General features: G+C 41.4%; 1 protein-coding gene across 13 annotated transcripts in view; it reads left to right on the forward strand.

Moving 5' to 3' along the window:
* eps15l1a (epidermal growth factor receptor pathway substrate 15-like 1a) overlaps positions 1-1,710 on the forward strand; it is a 395,032-nt gene extending 393,322 nt beyond the window's left edge. For 9 of the 13 annotated variants that reach the window (XM_043720767.2, XM_087976202.1, XM_043720771.2 and 6 more), the window contains one exon: positions 790-1,710. In XM_043720767.2, the coding sequence (XP_043576702.2) occupies positions 790-936 (147 nt within the window). In that variant the 3' untranslated portion in view covers positions 937-1,710. The remainder of the gene's footprint in view (positions 1-789) is intronic. The other 4 variants (XM_087976197.1, XM_087976198.1, XM_087976200.1 and 1 more) reach the window with 2 other exon arrangements.
* The last annotated feature ends 10,036 nt before the right edge of the window (positions 1,711-11,746 follow it).

Raw genomic sequence — 11,746 nt, forward strand, 5'->3', positions numbered from 1 at the left:
TTTAAATAAAAGCAAAGTCCTGTGGAGGCTAGAAAAACTCAATAAGGACTGACAGCATCTGTAGAGAGTGAGAAAGAGTTACTGTTTCATGTTTTATTTGCATCATCTTCAAAGAGGAATCCTATCAGACCTGAGACATTAGCTCTGTTTCTGTTTTCACAGATGCTGCCTGATCTGCTGAGTTTCTCCAACACTTTCTGATTTTATCCTAGGCTTCTCCACAATCTATGAAATTCTTTGAAGTACAGCCACGATTGTATTAAAGAAAACACAGTAAACAATTTGCACACAGCAACGTCCTACAAAGTTGGAGTAAGGTTTCGAGTATCCAGGAATTATATTAACTTGAGTGTCAGAAAGGGCTTGCAGATCTTAATCAATTGGTAGTATAGACTCTGGTTAGCTGACTGACTTCATAAATTGGGCAGGCTATACCAGGTTCGAGGGTAAATTGTACAGCCTGGCTGTAATACCTGAAGGGCTAAATGCAGTTTTATGTACAGTACTAACAGTCAAATGCTCGCAACATGCAGCATAATTTTTAAAAATTAATTGTTCATTGGTCTTTTTATCTAATTTGTAGTTGGTCATGGTTTCCAAACTGGACCACAAGAGCTCTTGTCAGGTACAGCTCATGGAGGAAGCTCTGCTGATCATGAATCAGCTGTCATGTTGCTGTCTCAGTTGATTTCTCAGCTTTTCACACATGGTTTTGGTTGCTCTGTCTAAGGGCTGCATGTCTCCATCAAGATGTATTAATACTTTCCCTGTGTTTTTTTCTCTTTCCAGTTTGGTAATGAAGAGCAGCAGCTGGAATGGGCAAAAAGGGAGAGTGAAAGAGCAGAACGTGAGAGATTGGAAAGGTTGCGAAGGCAGGAACAAGAGGACCTAGAGCTTGCAATAGCACTCAGCAAAGCAGAAATGTCTAATGTGTAAATAATGCCCTGGTCCACTTAATCAAAGGAATGTGAACTGTCAAAGTGAAAAGCGGAAGAAATGGAAAGGAAAGAGAAAATGAGCAGACACTGGGTATTCTGAATGCACTGGACAGTAACTGGCTCCAACCTCCCCTTCCTCTCCAGGGGACAGTTAAATAATCACTTTGTGGACCAGTGGGATCATTTGCATGGACTCGGTTGGGGGGGCGCAGGAAGTGATATTATTTAAAGAATACTCTTTGTAATTAAAAAGGAGAGAGAACCTGTAATATTCTCAGTCAATCAGCTATTTCAGTTCTTGTGTTTATGCACATGAAAGACTTGAAAGCTTTGTTACCGATGCTAACAAATTTAACTGCGGTATTGAGAGAAGTAAAGCCAAACCCCTGCACCCTCTCTCTCAAAGGAAAAATTACATAATATATATAAACTGCCCAGTTTGTTCTCCTCTTTGTGGTGCAAAATGCCTTGTGGTGTTTCTGCAAATTCTAAATGTACAGTGTTCTGTTTTATGTTTTATAACAACCCACCCATACCTCCCCATCAAACATGCCTTAGTGATACTGCAAGACTGCAGTAAACTAAAACCCTGGACAGGAACCATCCTGTTCAGTACAGCTTATTAACCTGTAAAGACTTGTACATTATGTCAGTTATATTTGTCCAATAGAATGTTGTGTAACTTAAAAATCTATCAGATTTTAACTCATTGCACATTGCTTTTCTTTAATATAATAAATGTGTGAAGACATTCCTGTACAACTGGACAATGCAGCGCGTTCCTGACGTTTCAGTACTTTTTGATTGTAGCACAGTGGAAATATGTGTTCTGTAGCCTCCAATAAGATTGTACAGACTCTTCCTGACAAACTGCACATGCTGATGTCATATGCCTGAAATTTTGGTTTTGAGTCTTTTACAAGGAGGCATGAGGAACTTGAATGCATGGAAGGTGGAACAGTTTGCAGTGAACTGAAGTTAGAGACAATTAAATGGGAGAAAGTGTGGCATTGCTTTTAAACTTTCTGCATGAGTGGAATGAAACTAATTTGGGTCTTGTACTGTCTGTCTTTTAACAAGTGTTCTGAATACAATGCAGAAAATTGCCCTTTGTCCTGCATGATGTAACCTTATACTAAGATTTTTCTTCCAGCTTAATTTTTGATTGCTTGTTCTTGCTGTCAAATGGTAACAATTTGTATTTCCCCAGCACTGGGAACACCCCATAACATTTCCCTTTATGTTGTGTGAAGTAAGTAGCAGTAGGTTTATAAATAACGGGAAAAAAAGTTGTCAGTTCCAGTGAACTTAATTATTTACACCATGTAAATACTTTAAACCTGTTGCTTAATTGTTGGTTAATCCTTGTTTGATCATTTTTAAATAGTGCCCAATAAGCGTGCACATTGCAGAGTGACAATGCATGTGTGTATGATTATGTCAGTTTGTTTGATTGCTACTAGATTCTAGCTTGTGTATCACAGTTTGGTAACTGTGGAAATATACAGGTGGTGTATTGTTGGAATTTCTGCCCCAGAGAGCTGTCTACCTCAGAATACTAATGACATAAAGCAATATGGGGAAAGGAGGGCAAGTAACATTGAGGCAGAAGATCAGCCATAATCAAGTTGAATGATGGAATAAGCTCATTGGGCTAAATTACTTCCTGTTTTTATGTTCCTTCAACAGTCATCAAAGGCAAACAGGAGTAGTGAAACCACTTTTAAAGCTTGTCTGTGATTTTCACCCTTTCTATCTGAAGGGAAAGTAATAGGTCATTCCTGTGTAGTCACTGTGGACTCTAGGTTTTGCTGTGAGAATTGTCACAGTTTATATATATGGATTTATACTATTAAGCGTCTCATTGGAAGCGTTTAATTCATTTGTTGAAGTGAGCATCATGTCTTCATACTTGTGTATCTTTCAAGTGTTTACACCAGGCAATGCCAAAGTTTGGCAGGATTATGATTGCATTGCTGAAGTCCTAGTGATAACCATACACATCAAATCCTGTCCAATTTATGTAAAACACGATGAGCTGCATCTTTCCTTTGTGTATATCTTACAGTTCCCTTCATCCCACTTGATTCTGTGGTTTGTCCGTGTCCATGCCTTGTATGACGTTGGGAAGTTGTATCGAAAGGAGCACAGTTCTGTGCTGTTGTATAACACTTGCACAGAAATTCCTTTATCATAAGAACAATCTGTGTTTGTTCAGCAGTAGGATCTGTGGAGATTTGCCCAGATAGGCTCTCTTTATGGACTCTGAATGTCAATGCGTCCATTCTGTGACTCATACATAATATTAGGAACAGACTGGAAGAGGGGCAGTTCACAGCAATACTCATCTTTCTGGATTCATCAAAACAGACATGACTTTTTAAAATTTAGTTTGTGTCTTAATTTTAACACTCAGAATTGCGTGATGCCTTCACTTTGTTTCGCTTGACTTCCATAGAATAGGTTTAAATTTAATTGTTTATCCATAACTCTCCACCTTTGACAGTTTTTTGCTTCTCCCATTTGTGTATACCTTTACAGGAGGTGGATGTCATCCACATTTATATCTCATCCCTGAAAATTGTTGAAGTGGTGTAGTGTTTCCTCCTTGAGCTACTGCAACCATGTGTTGAAGAAGCTTTCTCAGAAAGGGAAGTTCCAGACTTAGACTCAGTGATGAAGAAACAGTAGTGGTATGTGTTCAAGTCTGGATGTAACTTGGGCAACATGAAGGTGGTTTTCCCATGCATCTGCTAACCTTTTTCTTCAAAGTGGTAGAACTTGTGGGTTTTGAAGGTGCTGTTGAAGGAGGCTTGTTTAAGTCCTATGCATTTGGTATATATTGCTGCCACTTTGCACTAGTGGCAGAGAGAGTCTATGTTTACGGTGTTGGATGGGATACTTTGTCTTAGATAGTGATGAACTTCTTGAGCATTGCCAAAGCTGCACTCACCCAGGCAAGTATTCCGTCACACAATCTAGGTTTAGTGGTTTAAGTGCCGTGAAAGTTGTTGCATTGTATATGCACTTTTCCATCAGCTGAGCTGCCCCCTATAGCAAACACCAGTACTTGCTTTATATACATTTTTATATCTTCACATGCTCTCAGCAGTCTTGGCTGAGGTTTGGAAGAATTGTGATTACACAGTTGTTTGTGTATCGTTTACATTTTATGGTCTTGTGCCTTGTAGATGGTGGTCAGGCTTTGAGGATTGATGAAGTGAGTCTCTCATCAGATTTCCTAGCTTCTGAACTGCTCTTTTAAGCAGTGTTCATCTGGCTGAAGTTAATTTTCTGATCTGTGGTGATCCCACTCACCCCATCCCCTTTCCAAAACAAAAACAGATTCTTCATAGTGGATCATTCAATATAGAGCTGCCATTGAAAAAGACAGGGAGGTCATTAGAATTCTCTTTAAAGCAGATGGTCGTTGTATGGGACTTGTGTTGCTTGGCACCAGTCAGTATAAGTCATGTTGTCCATGATTGCTGTGTCACCTGAGGAATTTTAAATTGAATTGAATAAACTTCATCAGCAATCATTAGTGAATATCCTCCCTTCTGACCTTATTAAGGAAAGAAGGTGAAGTAGTTGGAGTTGGTAAGACGAACACTTCCCTGAAGGGTTGCTGCATAAATGTGCTGAGGCTGAGATGATTGGTCTTAAAAATTCACAGCAATTTTTCTTTATGATGTATATGACTCCAGATTGATAAAGCGCAGTGCTGGAAAAAGCACAGCAGGTCAGGCAGCACCTGAGGAGCAAGAGAGTCGGCGTTTCAGGCATAATCCTTCTCCAATTCATAACATTCTGCCTTTTCTCCTATCTATATGACTCCAGACATTTTGAAAGTTTCTCTTTCATTTCCCATTGATTTGAATTTAATTAGAAGCTTCTTCACATATATTTGATCAAATGCAGCCATGGTGTTGATGACAATAGTTGTTACCCACTGAGGCTCTGATGAGGTCTGATGAAGGGCTTATGCCTGAAACATCAATTCTCCTGTGACTCTGATGAGGTCTGGACAAGTAATCCTGCTGGAATCCTCTCTGAGCATGGTTGAGCAGGATATTGATAATTAAGTGCTGTTTGATAGCACTATCGACAAACTTTTCATCTCTGATGGTTAGGTGTAGGTTGATGATATTGGCCAAATTGGATTTGTTCTGCTTTCTGTGGATAAGGAGGAGAAAGTGAGGGCTGCAGATGCTGGAGATCAGAGCTGAAAATGTGTTGCTGGAAAAGCGCAGCAGGTCAGGCAGCATCCAGGGAGGGCTTATGCCCGAAACGTCGATTCTCCTGTTCCCTGGATGCTGCCTGACCTGCTGCGCTTTTCCAGCAACACATTTTCAGCTCCAGTTTCTGTGGATAAGACATGGCTGAGCAGTTTTCTGCTTGGGTGCTCTGTTATTGTAGATCGCTGAGATTTATCCATGATATTCTGCTTTTTCTATGCATTTGGACTTATTTTGTTTTTTAGTTTTAGGTGTGTCTCATGCTGCTTCTGGCTGGTTGTTTTATTTTCTCATTTTTCATCAACTTCTTTGTCAGGCCTGTTCCTATAACTAGCCATTAGAACTGAGAGACTGATCCTCGAGTTGGAATGTATCGTCTGAATCCAATGGAGGCAGATTCATTTTCAAAAGTGATTGAATAGATGTGCTCAGGGAGGAAACACCAAGGATGAGGGATGTTTTTGGATAATTCTTGCAATTGACAGATATGATGTGCTGACTGGCCAATTCCTGTGCTGTAAAACTCTGAAACATTCTTCAGTGTCTGTTGGCAAGTGTCTGGTCCACTAGATAGCTGCAAAACAGCACTGCCAAATTCATGGCATGACTGTTTGGTGAAATATAGCCATCCCCAGCTGTTATCTCTAACATTGGCACATTCCCATTCTAATGCACAAGATACTTGAAGAAATTATATATGTGGTGACATATAAGATTGCATTTATTTTAGCAATTTTGCTTTTGAAATCTTTAGGCTTCATGTCAGTTTTATTTTAATAAAGTTAAAAATCACACAGCACCAAATTATAACCCAACAGGATTATTTGGAACTACTAGCTTTCAGGTAAAATCCTTCATCAGATAACTAGTGGGGAAGGATCATACGATACAGAATTTATAGCAAAAGATCAGTGTCATGCAATTAAAGCGATATATGGAACAAACCTAGATTGCTGTTAAGTCTTTCATCTTTTAGAATGGGTTGCAGGTTTCGGTTCATTAATATGTAAATCCCAGAACTACTTTTAGGTCACATTCTCGAGATAACTTAATGTTTTATTAAAAAAGGTGACATCTCAGCTCAGAAAATACATTAAAGGTGTGAGGTTAGAATCTGTCTGCATCCCAATCTTGAGTCAGACTGGTTTAATTTCCAAAGTAGGAATTTTAGCTGAGATGTCACCTTTTTTAATAAAACATTACGTTATCTCGAGAATGTGACCTAAAAGTAGTTCTGGGATTTACATGTTAATGAACCGAAACCTGCAACCCATTCTAAAAGATGAAAGACTTAACAGCAATCTAGGTTCGTTCAATACATCCTTTTAATTGCATGACACTGTGATCTTTTGCTATAAATTCTGTGACTTATGATCCTGCCCTACAAGCTACCAAGTGAAGGAGCAGCGCTCTGAAAGCCAGTGATTCCAAATAAACCTTTTGGACTATAACCTGGTGTGTGATTTTTAACTTTGTCCACCCCAGTGCCACATAGGCACCTTCACCTTTAATAAACAGCGGGAGAATGCATATATTTTTAAAACTGTGTCCCAGAGCTAAACCACTCCCTAAATTTTGCATCAAGATTAGCCAACCTAAGCATCTACCATCATTTCAAAGCAAGCATCTTAAGAATTGTAAAGTGCAATATTCTAGTTGATGTAGTTGATTTTTAAATTAAGATACCATGGAAGTGTTCAGTGGTATAGAAATGTCTTTTATAGCATCAGTTATGTTGGGGTTAGTAATATTTTTAATATTCTGTTAGATATCCGTGTTCCCAAGGTAGTTGTGATTCTACTCTGGCACAGGCAGAATTTAGCTGGAGTGAATTAATGGGTGGAGGACAACAAATCCAGACCAGCTTAGATGTATTAGTAACATTCCCGGTTAGGCTTGTTCCATGTCTACTTTAATATTGTGTCAATGCTGTAATTTTGCTTGGTAATCTTTAAAAGCTGAAAGAGATTTTACACTTAGCTCTCTGTGAAAGTTATCTTATGCCATAGAAATTAAAGAATCTGCTGTCAGGAATGTGCAGTGGTGCTATTTGTACGTGGAAGCAACAGCATCTGACTACATGATTAATATTAGCAAGACTGAAACCAAATGTTTGATGACTCTTACAAACACACTTCAGATGCCAGCTTCCAATCCTCTGAATAGTATTCAATCTTCATCTTAGCTCCTACTCTCCCCAGACTTCTCACTGCATAAAAACTCTTCCATCTTTCAGGTCAGATCATCTCCCCCTATTGGTCTTCCTTTACTCCTTTTAGTTTTTGGCACTCCATTCATTGGAATACTTCTGGTGATTTCTCCAGCTATTCCCACACTTCTACATTTGCGAACCTTTCTCAGCAAACCCTTCTCCAGTGATTTCCCCCTCCACTCCCCAAATTTTCATTCCTTCATGTCTAAAAGGCATAAGCTTGAGTTTCCCTACTGCATAACTGGTTTGACCACTTCAAATTGAACAGAGCCTCGTTATCCTTTACTAAGAGCACGCATTACCCAAAGATTATCCTGCAAGGCAACGTAAACTGAACTTAATGTGTTTTGTCTGCCACAGATCAGCTCCTTAAAACCTCTAACTGCCCCTCCACATTCACCTCGAAGAAATGTGAGGAGCTTGTAGAAATGTGAGGAGCTTAACACGTGGCTGCGAGGCTGGTGCAGGAGGGAGGGCTTCAGATACCTAGACCTTCTGAGGAAGGTGGGACATGTACATGAAGGACGGGTTGCACCTGAACTGGAGGGGCACAAATGTCCTGGGAGGTTTCAGGAGGGTTTAAACTAGATTGGCGGGGGGGGGGGGGGGGGGGATCAGAGCCACATATCTGAGAAGGGGACAGTTGCAAATGGGGCAGTAACAGGATGTAGTGAATCTATCGGAAGGTTTCTTATGTGATAAAACACAGGGACTGGTTAAAGTGTGTCTGCTTCAATGCAAGGAGTGTCAGAAATAGGAGTGACAAACTTAGAGCATGGATCAGTACCTGGGGATACGATGCTGTGGCCATAACAGAGATGTGGGTTTCACAGGGGCAGGAATGATTGCTTAATGTTCCAGGGTTTAGAATGTTTAAAAAGAACAGGGAGGGAGGAAAACGAAAGGGGGTGTAGCATTACTAATCAGAGGGTGCATCACAGCTACAGAAATGAAGATTGCTGAGTCAGTATGGGTGGAAGTCAGGAACAGCTAGGGAGCAGCCACCTCATTGGGGGTTTTCTACAGACCCCCTAATAGCAGTAGAGAGATTGAAGAACGCATAGGCTGGCAGATTCTGGAAAAATGCTGAGGTAGCAGGGTTGTAGTTATGGATGATTTCAACTTTCCCAATATCGACTGGAACCTCCTAAGTGCAGATGGTTTGGATGGAGCCGTTTTTGTCAGGTGTGTTCAGGAGGGTATCCTTACTCAGTATGTAGACAGACCGACGAGGGGAGAGGCCATTTTGGATTTGGTGCTCGGCAATGAGCCAGGACAGGTGTCAGATCTCGCGGTGGGAGAACACTTTGGTGACAGTGATCACAACTGCCTCATATTTAGCATAGCCTTGGAGAGTGAAAGGAGCAGTTACCGAGGGAAGATATTTCATTGGGGAAAAGGAAATTATGATGCTATCAGACAGGAATTGCGAAGTACAGACTGGGAACAGTTATTCCACAGAAAGGGCGCAGCAGACATGTGGAGACTATTTAAGGAGCAGTTGTTGCGAGTAATGCTCGCATTTATTCCTCTGAGACAGGTAAGAAGGGGTAAAATTAAGGAACCTTGGATGACGAGCACAGAGGAGCTTCTCGTCAAAAGGAAGAAGGCAGCTTATGTGAGGTGCAGGAAGCAAGGATCTAGCACAACTTTAGAGGATTACAGGCTTGCTAGAAAGGAGCCCAGAAATGGACTGAGGAGAACCAGGAGGGGGCACGAAAAAGGCTTGGCAAATAAGATTAGGGAGAGCCTGAAGGCATTTTACTCATACGTGAGAAATAAGAGAATGATCAGGGCGAAGGTAGGGCCGATCAGGGATAGCGTAGGGAACTTGAGGGTGGAGTGTGAGCAGATAGGGGAAGTCCGAAATGAATATTTTGCTTCAGTTTTCTCTAAGGAAAGGGACCTTGTTATGAATGAAAACTTTGAGGAGCTGGGATACAGTCTTGACCAGATCAAGATTGATGAAGTTGATGTGCTGAAAAATTTGGAAAACATTAAGATTGAGAAGTCCCCAGGGCCAGACCAGATTTATCCTGGGCTGCTCCAGGAAGCGAGAAAGGAGGTTACTAAGCCACTGGTGAGGATATTTGCCTCCTCACTCTCCATGGGAGTCGTACCGGAGGATTGGAAGGAGGCAAATGTTGTTCTTCTTTTCAAGAAGGGTAATAGGGAAATCCCTGGCAATTACAGACCAGTCAGTCTTACGTCTGTGGTCAGCAAAGGTTTGGAAAGAATTCTGAGGGATAGGATCTATAACTATTTGGCAACGCATAGAGTGATTAAAGGCAGTCAGCTTGGCTTTGTGAGGGGCAGGTCATGCCTCACAAATCTTATTAAGCTCTTTGAGGAGGTGACAAGACAGGTCGACAAAGGTCGAGCAGTGGATGTGGTGTATATTGACTTCAGCAAGGCATTTGATAGGGTTTCCCATTGTAGGCTCATTCATAAGGTCAGGAAGTATGGGATACAGGGAGATTTGGCTATCTGGATTCAGAATTGGCTGGCTGACAGAAGGCAAAGAGTGACTCTAGATGGAGAGTATTCTGCCTGGAGGACAGTGTTGAGTGGGGTCCCGCAGGGCTCTGTTCTTGGGCCTCTGCTCTTTGTAGTTTTTTTATAAATGACTTGAATGAGGAGGTTGAGGGGTGGGTTAGTAAATTTGCAGATGACACAAAGATTGGAGGTGTCATCAATAATATAGAGGGCGACATAGACAGGATGCAGAGCTGGGCTGAGAAATGGCAGATGGAGTTCAACCTGGATAAATGCGAAGTAATGCATTTTGGAAGGTTGAACTCGAATGCTGAATATAGGATTAAAGACAGGATTTTTGAAAGTGTGGAGGAACAGAGGGATCTAGGTGTGCAAGTACATAGATCCCTCAAAGTTGCCCCCCAAGTAGATAGGGTTGTTAAGAAAGCATATGGTGTTTTGGCTTTCAGTATCAGGGGGATAGAGTTTAAGAGCCGCAAGGTTTTGCTACAGCTCTACAAGTCCCTGGTGAGACCGCACTTGGAATATTATGTCCAGTTCTGGCCACCCTACTATAGGAAAGATACAGAGGCTTTGGTGAGGGTACAAAAAAGGTTTACCAGGATGCTGCGTGGACAGGAGGGCTTGTCTTATGAAGAAAGGTTGAAAAAGCTCAGACTTTTCTCTCTGGAAAGGAGAGAGGAGACCTGATCGAGGTATACAAGATAATGAGAGGAATAGATAGAGTCAATAGCTAGAGACGTTTTCCCAGGGCAGGATTGACGGGTACAAGGAGTCATAGTTTTAAGAGAGGAGGGGAAAGGTATAGAGGAGATGTCAGAGATAGGTTCATTAAGCAGAGAGTTGTGAATGCATGGAATGCGTTGCCCGCGGTGGTGGTGGAAGTAGAGTCATTAAGGACATTTAAGTGACTGCTGGTCATGCACATAGATAGCAGTGAGTTGAGGGGTGCGTAGGTCAAGTTATTATATTTTACATTAGGATTAAACCTCGGCACAACATCGTGGGCCAAAGGGCCTGTTCTGTGCTGTACTTTCCTATGATCTATTTCTTCACCAAGATGAAAATCATGTTCAACTATCTCTGAGATTTAACCCCAATCTCCTTTCAGCTATAACCCTAGTTTTCTCTCCCATTAACCAAGTTAAACATCACACAACACCAGGTTATAGTCCCAACAGGTTTATTTGGAAGCACTACCTTTCAGAGCTCTGGTCCTTCACAACTACCTGTTGAACTGTACCCTGGAGTTGTGTGATTTTTAACTTTGTCCACCCCAGTCCAACATTGGCTCTTCCACATCAAGGCTCCTATTAACTACTTACAGAGAACATTACAGCGCAATACAGCCCTTCGGCCCTTGATGTTGCACTGACCTGTGGAACCAATCTGAACCCCATATATTTTCCACTGTTCCATTCTCATCCATATGCCTATCCAATGACCATTTAAAAGTCCTTAAAGTTGGCGAGTCTACTACTGTTGCAGGCAGTGCGTTCCATGCCCCTACTACACTCTGAGTAAAGAAACTACCTCTGACATCTGTCCTATATCTATCACCCCTCAGTTTAAAGCTATGTCCCCTCGTGCTAGCCATCACCATCTGAGGAAAGAGGTTCTCACTGTCCACCCTATCTAACCTTCTGATTAGCTTATATGTCTCAATTAAATCACCTTTCAACCTTCTGTCTAATGAAAACAGCCTCAAGTCCCTCAGCCTTTCCTCATAAAACCTTCCCTCCATACCAGGCAACATCCTAGTAAATCTCCTCTGAACCCTTTCCAAAGTTTCCATGTCTTTCTGATAATGCAGCAACCAGAACTGTATGCAACATTCCAAGAGCAGCCCTGCCAGAGTTTTG

Source organism: Chiloscyllium plagiosum, unplaced genomic scaffold (genome assembly GCF_037043375.1).
Source record: "Chiloscyllium plagiosum isolate Xiang-an unplaced genomic scaffold, Cpla_swu_hap1 HiC_scaffold_28, whole genome shotgun sequence".
In the NCBI taxonomy this organism is placed as follows: Eukaryota; Metazoa; Chordata; class Chondrichthyes; order Orectolobiformes; family Hemiscylliidae; genus Chiloscyllium; species Chiloscyllium plagiosum.